Raw genomic sequence first — 16,661 nt, 5'->3', positions numbered from 1 at the left:
GTGGGAATGTGAGTGATTCGTGGCTACAAAAAACACCCGTACATGGTTTAGAGCCAGGGACTTGATGGTAATCATTGGAAACTTTTTTTTTTATAAAAATAATAATAAGAAGAAGAAAAAAACTTCATCCACATGATACTACTAGGTTGCTTTCTGACTTTAGAGCATTTTCAATCACTATTAATTATTTTTTACAGTATTGATCAAAAGTAAAAACTAGCAGAGTATCGTAAAAAGTTTTATTGGTGTTATCCGATTACTTTTTAGGATATAGTTCTCATAAATGGTGTAATAGGTTAGAAAATAACATAAAGCAATTCTTAATAGAACCTATATTTTGATGAACTAGCACAGTACCCACACAATGCTGCGGTGCTCGTAGTAGTGACAGTGTAGTGGTGGGAGCGACTATTGATGAACTAGCACGGTACCCAAGCAATTCAATCAAGTGGTGTAGATTATAGATGTAAAAGTAACTGGTTTAAAAGGTTAATGAAGATAGTTTAAAAAATAAAACACTGATAGTGTAATTTAATCATTAACGTTATTTTAGATAATTTCCAAATGTAACATTTAAAGAGAGAGTTATTTTTTTTATTAAGGAAATTAGGATTAAGAAATAGGGGTGTTTTGAGTATAAAAAAGTGTTGAATTTCCTAAATTAGAAAATTCAATATGTTTTATTAGGGGTTATAGATAGATATGAATCCAAGATGGATACATAAACAAAAAACGTGATTTTTTTTTATTTTGATGGATCAATGTATTGTTAAACACTTAAATAATGATAATTAATTAGTTATATACTATGTTGATTTTATGGCCTTTTAATGCATTAAAATGAAGTTTTTTAAGTGTCTCATCATGTTCTCATTTTAATAACGGATGTATTTGATTTTTAACCTGTGTATATATGTATATTATATATATAGGGGTTAGGTATTGTAAAACAAGTATTAAGGTAAAACAAATAAGACAAGATCTTGACCATGATTAAATTGATGCACGCAGATGCACGAAGCAATTGATGCACGGTGATTTTCAGATAACAAAAACCTATTGTTTTATTTGTTTTACTTTATACTTGTTTTATTTTACCTAAAACCAATATATATATATATATATATATATATGTATATATATATGAAAAGATTCATGTGAAAACCATTTGGATACTTATCATTCTCATCAGCTACCTTTTTATTAATAGCCTTATGGGCGAAGCACGTATCATTAAAAAAATCAAAAAAACAAGCTAAAAATAACAAAAACAAACTTTTTCAACCTTCTTTTTAAGGAACTTCTTTCAGAGTTCCTATCCTCTATATACAAACATTAGGATAGGGATTATTAGGAGTGAGTACGGTTCGGTTTAGCTCGGTCTTTGACTAAAACCGAAAATCGAACCGTTATAATTCGGTTTTTGAAAACTAAAACCATTGGTTTTCGGTTTTTTCAGTTTTGGTTTTTTCGGTTTCGGTCTATTTCGGTTCGGTTTTTTAACCACTTGTGGTTTTGATTAAATTGAGCTTGAAGAGTTTATAAGTTTATACCATATAATTACACCATAATTAATTTCAATAAGTTTATTAAAACAATATTAGTAACAATAACATTACAACAATGACAACAAATTCATAAAAGTAAGTTGTACAAACTTCAAACAAATTTTATATATAACTATTTATATCTTTTATGCGTTGTTTAATTATGCAACTATTAAAGCAAATCAATCTTATTGCGTATTTTCACCCTTAAAACATATATATGATATTATTATGTACACCTAAAAATGCAAATATATTAACATATTTATCAAAAATTAATAAATAAAACGATATAAATATAATATAAAGTAAATAATATATATTTTTGGTTCGGTTCTGTTTTTATGGTTTGGTTTTTCATTAGAAACCAAAACTGAACCATAACTTTTGTTTTTTATAAAACCAAAACCAATGATTTTTTTGGTTTCTTTTGTTCGAATTTTTCAGTTTTCGGTTTGATTTTTGCTCACCCCTATATAATAGTATCCATCCCCCCATTTGTATCCATCCCCCCATTTGACTTCATCTTCAACAATATCTCCACCTGTAACAAAAAAAAAATATAAACTATAGATTCAATATAAAAAAAACACAAAACAACTAAAATAAAATAGGCGTTGAAAATTGAAAAAATGACTTCGGTCAAATGTGTTTTAGGCGATAAGAATCGATCGCTGGTTTGTTTTTTGGCTGGATCGCCCACGAGGGCCGGTGTACCCGGCGATAGAAGCTGCGAATAGGGGGGGGGTGGGGGTTCACCTCACTCCCTTCACTCTTTATGATTCAAGTCTTATTAAAATTAAAATGTGTACTACATAGGCAATCAATTGTATTTTCTTTGTTTTATGGCTAGTTTTTAATTTATATCTTTTGCGAAAAATAATAGAACTAGCAAAGATATTAGAGACTACGAATAAACAACTCACAATTAGAGTAATTATATAAACTCGAGAAAAGTTATAGGCCTTGCATAATGGAATTTCATGATGCTAGATACACTTTAATCTATATGTAGCTAGTCTCATAATACTCTTTTGTTTATGCTCACTTCATCTAGTTTCTATAAGAAATATAAATGGCAATCGATAACACCAAAAGAAAAAGAAATAAAATAAAATGGGTCTTGCTATTGGTCAAAGGAGTCATCAAGTGCGGAACTTCTAAATCTTAAAGGATGTTTACAAGTAATTGACATTATCTTTATCAAATCTACCCCGTATAGCTTAAGAAAGATGATAAAGTGATACGTACAAAGCCGGTCCTGAGTTATCTAATGCTCAGGACATGATAGCCAGAATATGCCCATATAAAAATAAAACCAAAATGGGTCGATAATCAAGTCGAATTATAATTACAAACATTAATTAGATAGTCATATTATGTTGATATATTACTATATCTTACAAAATTTCAAACTCTAAAATAATTTAGACACCATTTTTTTAATCCGTTATTCGTTTTTTATTTGAAATATTTTACCGGAGTTCTATAACTTTAAGGGTTTTCACAAAATAAGTTTAATAGAGTTTTACATACATGGAGTATGATTTTTTTAAAAATATATTTTTTATTATGATTTGTATGTGTATGTAATTATTTTTTGAGTGTGAATATCAAATTAATTAAACAAAAATCTTAAAATAATTTTATAGAGTTAATTAGAAAATTTAGGATCTGAGCAGTATTATATTTACAATGTGTAAAAGTGATGCTTCGATTTTATTTTATGATTAGCAGTAAGGCACCTAGTTTATGCTTTATCTATATTACTTATTAAAGAAAATACCCAATGTTGAAAGTTACATGGGGGAAATGTCTAAAATGTCTTTCCATGTAATATTTTAATCTACTACCCTTAAAATATATAATATTTTCACTTAGCACTCAGATATTTTCAGTTACACTACCCCTTAACATTAATGATTACGTTACACTATTAATCATTTATCTTTTAAAATATCTCCATTAACCCTTTATATCAATAATCTACACCAATCGACGTCTCATCTGTCACCAACCGTCGCACCTGCCACCACATCGTCGCCGTCACGATCACCGCCGCATTGCGCGGGTAACGTGCTAGTTATAAAAAAAATAAAAATAAAGATGACAACATATTTAAGTTCATTTAAGAACACGCTGAAATATATAACATTGTGTGTTTAAAATGGAAAAGCTTTTTAGTTTGAAGGGTTAGATTTAACAAATTCAAAAGTATAGGGTTTCAACTAAAAAATGAAAGAAAAAAAAAGCATCATGTTGGTTTGTCTAGTTGTCTTCCTCAGTTCCTCACGCCTACAATACGTTTCCGCCATTAAAACTCATAGACTTTTTTTTTTTCTGCTTCAATATTAGCCTTTAAACTATGTTTAAATGAACAATATATACCAAGGCTTTGATGCCTAAAAAACCTAATATTACATAACTTCGACTCAAAAGATTTTGTTGCCCTCAAGATTTTCGATTTTTTTGATGCTACGGCTGTCGCCTTTTTCGCCCGGCATCAGGGCCGGCCCTGGATACGTATAGCTTAAGAGAGGTGATAAAGTTATCACAAGTTTATATTTATGTACCACAAACATCCATTACTAGTTTCAATTTGTACAATTTTTGTCAAAGTTGCATGTTATGGTTGACTTATGGTGAGTTTATCATCTCCCAAAACCACTTGAGTTAAGCTCAAACGGACTACCTACAAAGCTTAGGCCTCACCATGCGATGTTCTTTAAGCGACACAAGTTTTATCCCGTTTGCAAGCATGATTGAGAAATATTTAAGTATTTGCTAAAGTGTAAGGTATTGGGTGGAGGTATTTCATTGAAAGGACTAGACTCAATAAACCGAAAAGATAGATTTTTTTTTTTTATATACCCCACTGCGCCGCAGTGGGTCGAGGACTCCCCACTGCGCCGCAGTGGATATCCTCGGCCAGAACTTGGACAAGCCCCACTGCGCCGCAGTGGGTTCAACACATCTCCCACTGCGCCGCAGTGGGAAGAACCAAAATTGTATCCGTGGGATTCCACTGCGCCGCAGTGGGCAAAGTCACCCCCACTGCGCCGCAGTGGACCACCAGACAGCAACCCTAAAACTCATTTCAACCATGAACAAATCGTAACCATCAAATTTCGTGCCAACAGCTGAAAGACACTTTTTAGAGATTTATAACGACTTCATAGACACATTTCAAACACAATTACAACATAGTTTGTTTCATAAATCCAAGGTCAACCCTAACGGGTCATTTACCCGTTTTGGCACCATTATCTCCCAAATACGGCATTTCCAACTTCCAAAACTTCACAACTTGAGCATTTACAGAATTGTTACAGAAACATGACTCCAAAACCAAATGTACCATGAGCCAAAGGAGAGGGACAACTAGGTATCTACACCAAAAGATTGTCATCCATCCAAGGATGACCTAAATACCTTCAAGAACTTCCAAAGATTACTTCAAGCTCTAAATCAATTTTCTTCAATCAACAACACTAGTTCCTTCTTCTGGAACTACCTATAAGAGTGTAAACAACTAAAATATAAGCAAAGGCTTAGTGAATATACTTGCATACATTTACGAATACGAAGGAGGCATAGTACAAGGACTTTCACATGTAACCTATGGCATCGTCATGTCATATTTACATATTCACCTTGCACACAAACAATGCATATATGGATCCATATGAGCTAAACAATCATATCTATCGGGATTCTTAGGCCCCGGAGGTTCTTAGTCCTCATAAACAATGCCCCACATGGGCTTCATGCCAAATCAATTACCATGCTTGGAACATTCACATCTCATGGTAATTGACCCAATGTAAACATAAAGGTATGGAAATATACTCACCTCTTTCGCAACAAAGAGACTAACGCTAAACAACAAGCACAAGCAAGCTTCAACCTAAAATCATATCGAAAAAAAATGCATAAGCTTACATTCACAACTTGACTAGTTCAACCTAGTCATTCTAAATCACTAGCCTTTTCTAAACCCAAAACCCAACCCATTTGTCATTGAGTTACTTTCATTCTTATAATAACACTAGGTAGCTCATTCTACCATTTTCATCATCTTTTCAATAACTAGCAAAAGATTCATCCTTTCTCATAACTTCAATTTATCACAAGAGCTTATCAATTTCATAATCAAACACTTTATATAACTCAATGACAACTAGGTTAACTAAGGAATTGGGAAAAATTAACCATAATTCAATTTCTAGCAAAACCCCCAATTTGGTTCATCCATTGTCACACCCCACCTTAGGTGGAATCGTAGGATATGACGAAAAGGTATAGTTATAGCACATGGACTTTATAATAGAGTCATACTAAATGAAATTCAAATAAATGTAATTTTCACAAACGGAAAGTCTAGGCAACACGCCTCAAATAGCAAAGAAGTAACAATTGCAAATAGTGTTCAATGTTTCACATGCAATCTAGTAGTCCATGAAGGATCTCTTTATTGGTCTTCCTAAAGTCCATAAGCTCAATCTTCTTAAGCATTGTTATTACCTGAAAATGAATGCTCGAAAATGTCAACATAACGTTGGTGAGTTCGTAGGTTTAAAGTAATACAGATGAGTTTGCTGTGCATGATATATCAAGTTTAGACAATAGTGTAAATATAAACATGTAGTAGCGTACTAAATACTGATCAATGTCATCATAGTTATCCAACAACACAATCCCCATCACTCCTGTTAACAACTCAATCATGCTTTAAATACCAACAACTACCAGCTGGAGTATAAAGTTGGTCGATAGTTTTCCAATAGTCTTCAATAGATATCAAAAGACATCTATTGCATCAAAGAAATCAATACAAGCAAGCTAGCATACACAATTTCATAATTACACGTATTTGTCCATGAAAACAAACAAGTTTTGGCACAGATAGTAAAGAAATGAAAAGTGTTTTGAGCATCATTTTCCCCTAAAGAAATAATATAAAAAGGGGCCACGAAACTCACCTCAACAAGCAAGTAGTTATGAAAATCCAACAAGGTCGCTAGAATCTACACAACATATAAATATGAACAAGTTACAATTATGGACATGGTCAAGAACCGTCCATTGTAACCCATATTTGATGTAATACACATATGGCTACTTTCAAAATATTCACAACTGATTTGTTATATATTATTAAGCTACAAGTCACATATTCACTGAAATTTTTGGTAACTTTATCTATTTTTTATTAGGATGAAACGAACGATTCAAGATTCCAAATCTTAACTACTGTTACCTTATAGTGTTATATACTTACATGAATTTTTACATAATTTATTTGGCACGTTAACTATTTTTAAAAATTCAATGATTACAGACTAGTCAGAAAAATCACTGTTTGCGCACAGAAAACGTTTATAAAAGTTAAGGGCCTTCGAAGCTTCAAAAAAATCCAATTTTTTTACTGTACAATCTTAATATCTCAAAAACGTTTCTGGAGAAAAATTATTTTTCAGTTCATAAAATCGACCAAGATATGACTATTTGAAGTCGACCAAAATCTGTTCGGAAAACTCAGCTTTGCGCAGTTTTGTTATAAAATTCGTTTGACAACCTTAAACTTCATATTTTGACATAAAACCACTTCCACCAGAAAGTAGACTTCCTGAAATTAATTTTAGACACTAAAAACGTGACTTAACCATCTTCCATGACCAAGATACGACCTTTCAAAGTTAACAAACCGAATCTGTCCAGATTCTGAAATAACTCAAACTTGCTGTTTTAAAGACTACTACAATTAAATACTTATATAAAAACTTTCAAATCCTTCCAACACCTATGTAAGTCAGTAAATAACACATCTTCATAGCTATATTAATCTTTCAGATTTTGTCAATATTTAAATTTATAACAACACATAGCTTTTTTACATTATGAATTCTACCATGCTCCACCGATTTAAATTTTATTTAGTTATTAACCATACTTTTAATTTAAAAAAAAAAACCTTATATTATCTTTTGAAATTGGCCATACGTATACACTTCATCAAATAGATTACAAAGATTATACATAAATATATACATATAATTTAATAAAAGATAGAGATTAAGAATTTTACCACCAAAGTTGTTGATCACTCCTTAAAGTACCTTTACAAAAATAAAAAAAATAGATATAACTCATATGAACTTTACCATAAATTTATATATATATAAAAGATCTTTTAAAATAATAATAAAAATTACTTAAACTCACCAAACTTGCTTGACAAAGTGATGATTAAAATTGCTTTGACGGTGTATACTCAATTCGACGGCAAGAGCAAAAGTTCAAGTGTTATTGTTTTGTTTAGGGTATTTAGTTTATATTTATTATTATGGAGATAAGTTATTTGAGTTTGTTCATAACTAGACTTAGTCCATACCAAGAATTCTAGTAAGATTGAAATTCCTTTTTGACCGACATTCGATGGTATCCTCAGTCGTTACATACTCCCTTGCATTTAGTTTAGTACATGCATGTATCATAAGGATACTTGGTTATCCATATATTTGATTTAGGAGGTTATAGTTATCCTTATTATTGTAACATGACTTAATATGGAAATTTAAATCCCTGTTGTTGGCCGAACCAAACTAACAGGAGGTTATCCTCCATATTTTTGATATATAGTATTTCTATTATATATGATCTTGTTGGTCTTAGATAATTTTCCATATAGTAATTTAGTATTATCATTATTATTAATTCACCACATATAGTTATTGTAACTCATTCGGATGTTCGTAGACTTCATCACACTACTAAGTAGTATAACGATTTATAAATGTCTAGAAATAAATATGACTAACAACTACACATCTAAAAACTTTGGGAGTAGTTATAGTCAATGTTTAGGAAGATCAAATGTCTAAATCCTAAACTATTCGAATCCAAGTAATAAAAGTAGCCACATATTGGAATAATCACCACATTTCTATGCTTGCTATACTCTATAGGTACATTGACTAGTCAAGAAATTTGAAATGTAAGTTAGAGACTAAAATAAATTACCAGCTTTGGTGACGGATGTCACATCCATGAACCCTAATTTCAAAAGAAAGAGGAAACTAAATTTAGGGGAAATCAATACCTCAACAATAGAAGATAATAGATTAGGGTTTTCAAGGCACAATTTCTTCCCCTTTTTCCTTCCAATTTCGACCACCACCACCAACCTACAAACCCTAGCTTTTGAATTCTTGATACAGGATGAAGATGATTATTATGGATGTTCTTATTCTTGAACTTGAGAGATTCTAGCTTGATTTTTGAAAAGAACAAGAGGAATTGCATGAAAGAAATGAAATGGAAACATGAGTCACAAACAAAAGGGGTGGCTGGCACTTCCTGAAGATGCCACGACTCATCACTCCAAAAATGGGTATTTTACCCGCTATCCGCTAAAGTTCCAACTAAATTAACCCCATAACTAAAAACAAAATACTAGGAAATTAATTTAATATCAAAATTATAAAAAGGGGTTAATTCTTTTACCTTAAATAATTGGGGTGTTACATTAATTAAATTGTGCTGTGTGGCATGTGCATATTGATACCAATTCGGCATGACTTAATTTTAGACTACCATATGACTCACTTTTGAATTATTTTCTACTTGTCTTTCCATTAACAATGAGTATCGTCAGAAAATGAAGATTTTAAGATATTTGCATTAACCATACTAAAAGATACAATATGTACTCTGATTTTCAGACCAATATATATTATATTTTGAAAATAAAAAGATATGTAGCCAGATTTGGTATCAACAAAACCTGATACATAATTGATTCTTCCTGAAGAAAGCGCATCAAGATACATTATTGTCAAAAAAGTAATACGAGTAATATTTTCTAGGAAAATGTTAAACAAAAGCCATTTCAAACAAAGTATATAAAAAGTCACATGCAATATATATATTCCATTGGATCCATTGGATTTTGAAACAGTATATGATCTCATATTCCTATTTTCCAGCGGATGCCAAATAACTCAAAATAACACATTGCAACTTGCTACAAACAGATGCCAAATAACTCATAATAAAGCTAAGATATTGCAAGTTGCCAAAGTCAATGATTAAGCTTATATAGCTCCACAAGTAATCCATTATTAAAATAGTAATAATGTCAAAGCCTTAAACTAATCATTTTGGAACACAAAATCTTATTGTTTATTTAGATACAGATGAAACTACAATCCATTTTATAAAACCAGAAGCCAAAGAACATAGTTTCTGTACATCTTCCAAATAAACATAAAATTAAAAAGGTCATGTTAAAAAGAAAGGGCTTTTGGGCTAGCAGTATTCGAGCTGTAAATAATACTCGTATGTGGAAGTTTAAATAATGACATGAACTCATGAAATAATACTCGTAGTTAATCCACCTCATGAAGGAGTTTAAATAATACTCGTAGTTAATCAACGTAGTCAAAGCACCTGAGTCCTGAGGTAATTAATAACTAAATAAACTTCCACATATGTGTACAAACAAAGGGCAAGCAAAAACTTAAATATCATCTAGTAAACAAGGAAAGATGTATTAACATCAATTGGGATTGGTAAATGGTAACATTTCAAGATATAATCTTGACTTGGAGTGATTGGTAAATGGTTGGAGACGAGCGGGTTGGGATAACATCTGAAACTATTAGAACCGCGTCACCCTTTTTCAGCATCCCTTTTGCTTTAATAAGTTCAGTTGTTTTGGCAATGTTGGTCTCCATGTCATCTGATAAGTCGGCCAAAATGGGAATGACACCCCACTGCAAATTGAGAGCCATTTGTGTGCTTTTCTCGTTGGTGAATGCAAATATAGGAGGGTTTGGTCGGTTGCGTGACAGCAGTGATGCCATCTGCCCATGCCTAGTGTACACAAACACTGCATCCACGCCTAGGTTATTTGCTGCGCATAAAATATAGAAATTTTAGATATCTGACAATTTTAATATTCTTTTTTGTGTGGAAAATTTACAAGTTACATTATCATTGATATCATCATTGCAGATAAACTATCTGGTACTCGAAAACTTGACTGTGAACTGACATTTCAACCCATCTATATCTTGATGGGTCTATTTGGGTTATGTTTTATCTCAAAGGGATCAAATAAGATAAACTAACCAAAAATGAAACAAGACCAAAGTCAACCCATTTCTTTTTACCTATAGTTTTGAATCATTTTATGTAAATTTTTAGATTCTTCTCATAAGATTAAAGTTATTGTAATTATAATTAATGTATAAATAATTTTCTCAAAAGAATTCCGTAAACGAAAAGATTTGTCTTGTGGGTCATCCCATTTCGACCCAATTCCATTTTTACCCATTACACAAGTAACACAACCCACCCATTTTGACAGTGTGAAAAAACAGAATTACCCATTTGGCTAGCACAGTTGCAGATATGCTCAGCAACCTGATCAGGCAATGAGACTCCAATTTCATGTTGAGGAATGGACGGTCGTTGATTCTCCTCACGGCTCCAGAGTTCCATTCGGTTACTAGCCATTCTTAACACACACAGAGCCTTCTCTCCAAAAGATCCAATTGCCGACTCGCCAGATAGCATCAGGGCATCAGCATATTGTCTAACCGCTTCAGAAACATCTGCAACCTTTTTCACATGCAAACAAAATGTCATTATTCAAATATGATTCTAGAATCTCCAAGACGGCTAATTAAATAAGCATTTACCTCAGCTCGTGTTGGAGTAGGATATTCAATCATAGACTCCAATAGCTGTGAAGCTATAATCACAGGCTTATTGAGCTGCCTACACAGATTAATAATATCCTCCTGCACAGTTGGAATCTGCTCGAGTGGAATTTCAACTCCAAGATCGCCTCTTGCCACCATTATTCCATCAGATGCTTCCACGATCTCTTCAAGCTTTTGGAGAGATTCCAAAGTCTCAATCTTAGCCAAAACCTTAATAAATCTACACAGAAAAGGCTCATATGTTTTAAAACTAGACTTGACATGAAGAACCCAGACATTTCCAATAGCAGGATTGGTTCTGATTTTGTGCACTTACTTATTTTTAGTAGATAGGTAATTCTTTAAATGCTTGATAGCATCAGCGTCGTTAACAAATGACATGGCAATGAAATCTACGCTTTGGGATATTCCAAATTCGATATCTGACCAATCCTGTTAATCATACACTATGAATATATTCAAGTCCTCAAAACAGGCTATAACATATTTATGTACTCAAAATGATACAACATTCCGATTTGACTCTAAATTTCAAACCTTTGTTGATAAGGTTGGGAGCTCATGATGTTTGTCAACAAGTTTTCCGTCTCTCCAAAAGCTAATTTTAGCTCGAGGCAGAAGTAAACCAGAATCGATACACTTGCAACGTAAGTCATTCCCGACCCTTTCAATGACTTCAAACGTCGCCATTCCTCCATCTACCACTAGTTCATCACCCTCTTTGATTCCTGTAACAAAAAGTGTAAAAATCCACTGCATTTACAAATGACAATAAGAATTAGAAATTACAGAATATCACCATCTAGACAACCTTCAGAAAATCCTTCATAGCTTGCTTGAACCGTGAATGGACGACATCCCTCAAATTGTTCAGTGGTGAAGAACCATATTGATCCATCCTAAACGCACGAAAAACGTTACATTAAGTCATAAACTTAACATGTAAGGTGCTGTTTGAAATTGCATTTTGAATGCAATAACATTTACAGAATGACCAAACTCAGAAATTTGGCTATATCAAAACGGGCTGCAGAACATTTGCTTCTATCTATGGTTCTAAATTGTAACAATCACAGAGAAATCAATTATCCAAATGACTAGCGACGGAAGCTTTAATTACGGTCATCTGGTTCAAAAGTTGCCCAAAAGTCCAAAACTAACTTTTAGTAGTCTGCTTGGCCTAAAAATTTCTATGATTCCTAAATTAGGACAATTGAAAAAGTGGGTAATAATTTCAGGGGACCCTTTTAGGATTTACATTTATAATCACCCTAAACAACTAGATAACCAATTTCACTGTACTTAAACTTCTAAATAATAATTACGATTTCACAACACATAATCAGATAATTACTTCAAAACGCAAAACCAAATACAATAAGTACGAAAGAAAAAATTTGATTAGACCTCAGCTTTAACAGATGAAGGGGCACCATGATCAGCAACATGAATCTGACTACCTTCAGTATCAATCATAATCGAAACACAAAAGCCCTTTTCACTATTCAACTTCTTAATTTTCCTAATAACATCTTGATGCCACTCTTTCGTATTATGACACATATTAAGCCTAGCTACATTCATCCCACCCAATGCCAGTTTCTCCAACGCTTCATCCGAACAACAAGCTGGCCCAACCGTACAAACCAACTTAGTCTTTCGTAACCCCAAAAAACCTTTATCCATCAACTCAGCTTCCACCACAACATCCAAACCCATACATCTATCATCATTTTTCGTTACCTCGACCACTTTATCGACTTGCATTATAGCCCGAGTGGCTAAACTTTTCTTCAACTTCATCGTACTACTAGACCGGACCATGTTCGTGAAATTAAATGAGACCATGTCCCTAGTAACATTATTTTTCAAAGTTGTGCATGATGTTTTTGACATGAGATTGTTGTTACATAACATATGTATATGACTTGTCATTGAAGCCATTGTTGTGTTTTTGGGAATTATTCCAAATGTTTTATTGGGGTTTTAAGGGATTTTTGTGGTGAAAAAATTGATATATTTATGGATTGGTTAATCCGTAAGGGTTTTTGTTTTACATGAACAAAGGGTTTTACAAAAGTGAATGTGACAAGTCGGGACTTTGCAGTTTGGTGGGGATCTTTTTTATTTTATTTTATATTTAGGAGAATTTCAAGAGAATCGAAATTTTTGTTTCTTTGTAAAGTTGTTTGATTTGTTAAATCTTTCTTGGCAACCAAATTAGGTTTGAGGAAAGGTTAATTAGCCTCGTTCGTAACCACATAATCATAAAAGTATACGATAGCAACAAGAAATTAATCACCATGGATTAATTGGGGCTTTACTCAACTTCAACCTATTTTGGTAGCGATTCAATAAGTTGTTCATTGCAATTCAAGACTCTTATAATTTAGTTCAATTAAATCAGTAATTAAATCAGGATTGAAAACTACATGTAATTATTACGGGAGGGGATTCCCTCGAGTTTTTTTTTTTAAAGGCAGTAACGGATAAATGGCTAACACACCCACGCGGATGCACCCACGCCAGTTCGTCTCCTGGCAATGCCTTAAAAGGTTTACTCCCCATATGTTAGATGGGTATAGCAGGCTCCCTCATCACATTTGCATGTGACAGGATTTGAACCTGAAACCCCACAAGAGGAAACCACTTTGTGGAAAACCCCTTGACCACTGGGCTAACACCCCAATGGCAAGGGATTCCCTCGAGTTGGCCAACACATGTTAGCCAAATCTTAACCCTTGGATCTTAACTATTGATTTCAATCCAAATGTCAAAATGTTTCCAACAGCTTAAAGGAATCCCTTCCCATTTATTACATTGTATTTTTTGATACTTGTTATCTTTATCTTTTTATTTAGGACTTTTACATGCTTTTAAAATTCTGATGTTTTCTTCAACATGGAGGCGCGACGCCACAGTTGAAGATATCGAATGGGGAAAGAATGATTGTCGATGGAGGTGTAACAAAAGGAAGAAGGTACGTGCCTATGTGGTATGCAATACAAGTTGTGAAATGAGAAAATGAGTCACATTTTATATAATCTTATTTTATCTTTACATATCAACGCTTCATTCTATCAACATCATAAACCCATCAGGCTATTTTTATGGTGCCCTTGGATATCTTTTGTCGTTGAAACTTGTTTAAAACTAAGGATTTTTTGTAGACATGCCCTTACTTGTCCTTACGAATATACTTTTTTGTTTTTCCCACTATGTGGGGCCCCAGTGGATTTTCTCCTAAGGTTGTGGGTTCGAGCCTCGGCTGACACAATCCTTGGGTTTCCCATCTAGAAATTTTCCACAAGAAGAGGGGCTGAGAGACTGCAACTTATGCTCAGCATCTCGCGAGGTCCAATGGTAGTTGGTTAAAATTACCTCCAGTCACGTCTGAGTTGAAATACACCTTTCAAAAAAAGGTAAAGGTAAAAAGATATGTAAGGATGTTTGTATGGTTGGAGATAAAATTATAGGATTCGAAGGATTTATAAGAATGTATAAGGATTTGTAAGGCAGATCAAGGACGTCTTAGACGTCCTTAGCATTGGAAATAGCCTCATGTATAATTCCTCTCTCCCAAGTCCCAACTCATCACATATCTCATCCCCGTATAACGATTTTTTTTAAAACGACGTGTTAGTTGGTTAGTAGTTCAAACCTTAGGTTTGAGATCTCACTAACCAACTATTACTCTATTAGGCCTTTCCCAACAATTCATCGACAGCCTGATCGTCGAGTCCCATCGTTGCTAAAAAATCAAGAGAAGGGACTATTGCTACAAAAAGTGATAAATTATGGGGACCTTTCTTACATTTAACTATAATAATTCGGTGAGCAACTTTGCATAGGATTAAGGTAAAAATCAAAATAAAAAATTAAACAAAATGAAGTGGGGTGGGGTGGGGTGGGGTGGAGGAGGATAGGATTGGGTGGAACAAGAAAAATAGTTTGAAGTCTAGATCCTCTTTGGAGCTATCTATCACAGCTGTCTATTACGAGTATTTGCTTGCTTACCCAACTTCCCTAAACCCTACCACTTAAACACGTCTCCTTTTTTTTTTTTTCTTCTTCTAGTATTCAATTTATTTAGCTATATATAAATAAAAATACTACTAAAATTGTACATCCTAAACTTCAAAGAAGACAAAATTTAGAATTTACAATATTGGATTCCTTTCTCATTAATTTGTGCTAGAATACAAATTGGGACCTCAATACCATTGTATAACTGTAATTGTATACAGGATATGTTTTGTATTTGTATATTATTCTTTCCATTGTGTATATGTATCAACACAATCTATCCACCTAATGTATCGAAATCAAACATTTCATGATTCGCGATGGACGTATTTCGTTTCACTTTGCCGCTCGTTTTATTCGTTCAATTTATTTATTTAATATTGCCTGGCTGGGTTGAATGAAAAATGATTATATATTTACTATTTAGTGATTAAAAGTTAGTAGAATCATACCATTCCAATATTCAATAATATATGGATGGAATAAATTAAAAAAGAGTTCAATTTAACATTTAACATCTAAAAATAAAGTTCCACAACCCTAATAATTAGTGCATGCGTTAAGAGCTGTTGATGGAAAAAATATAAATGGCTATGTTAGAGAAAAAAAAAAATTTTTTAAGTGATCACAGATTAACTTAGTGCATGCATTAAGAGGTGATGAGGACAATTAACCTGTAAAATGATTTATTAAAAAATAAAACGTAAAAATAATAAGATTAGATAGGATGCACTGTAATTTCCAAATTGTATGGATACCTATAAACTTTTTTATGTTCATTAATAATAACGACGGACAAATTTTGTTAATCTGGTAACTGACGACAGATTTTAGTCATGTAAATAAACTAAATGTAAATGCAATAAGTTAAAGACAGAAACTATATAAAACAATATATAATAAAGTAAGTAGCATTAGAACACAATATATAATTTTTAAGTGTATTTTATTAATTATGTTCAATAAAATACAAAGTTTGTTGCAGAATAAAGATGAACACCTATGTGTGATATCTTAACAACTCTGCAATGCAAGTGATTAAAATAATTGAAAATATTTAAATAGATTCAAAAATGAAATGTACAAACTTTAAGAAATATCTTAAAGGAAATTTCACAATTTCAAGTACTTTGCAATTGTGAAATGTCTTCAATTTATAAGTAAAGTCCATAATGAATACAAATGTGGTTGTGCATTTAAGAAATGCATTTAATTTCTTAATATGCATAAATAAAGTAATTTTTGTAAATGTCACGTGTGACGTGACATTTTACCTTTATTCCCAATCATGTTCACATAATCTTGTACTTATAACAGACAACATAATATGGTATTATTTAGGTAAAAGTTAGTTAAT

The 16,661-nt window shown here is 32.6% G+C and overlaps 1 protein-coding gene across 2 annotated transcripts; it reads right to left on the bottom strand.

The window, feature by feature from the left end:
* Positions 1 to 9,958: 9,958 nt before the first annotated feature.
* LOC122593531 (plastidial pyruvate kinase 1, chloroplastic-like) lies at positions 9,959 to 13,316 on the bottom strand. Of its 2 annotated transcripts, none has more exons than XM_043765951.1 (7): positions 12,686 to 13,316; positions 12,078 to 12,177; positions 11,816 to 12,006; positions 11,595 to 11,710; positions 11,255 to 11,498; positions 10,940 to 11,174; positions 9,959 to 10,464 (listed from the first exon to the last, which is right to left on the bottom strand). In XM_043765951.1, the coding sequence occupies exons 1-7, from the start codon at positions 13,220 to 13,222 to the stop codon at positions 10,136 to 10,138; spliced, it is 1,752 nt and encodes a 583-aa protein (XP_043621886.1). In that variant the 5' UTR covers positions 13,223 to 13,316; the 3' UTR covers positions 9,959 to 10,135. The 2 variants fall into 2 exon arrangements, with proteins under 2 accessions (XP_043621886.1, XP_043621887.1); XM_043765952.1 differs by having other exon boundaries at positions 12,090 to 12,177; positions 12,686 to 13,315.
* Between the last annotated feature and the right edge of the window lie 3,345 nt (positions 13,317 to 16,661).

Source organism: Erigeron canadensis, chromosome 3 (assembly GCF_010389155.1).
Source record: "Erigeron canadensis isolate Cc75 chromosome 3, C_canadensis_v1, whole genome shotgun sequence".
NCBI lineage: Eukaryota > Viridiplantae > Streptophyta > Magnoliopsida > Asterales > Asteraceae > Erigeron > Erigeron canadensis.
Note: the sequence above shows the minus strand (reverse complement) of the source record. Positions and strands in the feature narration are given on the sequence as shown.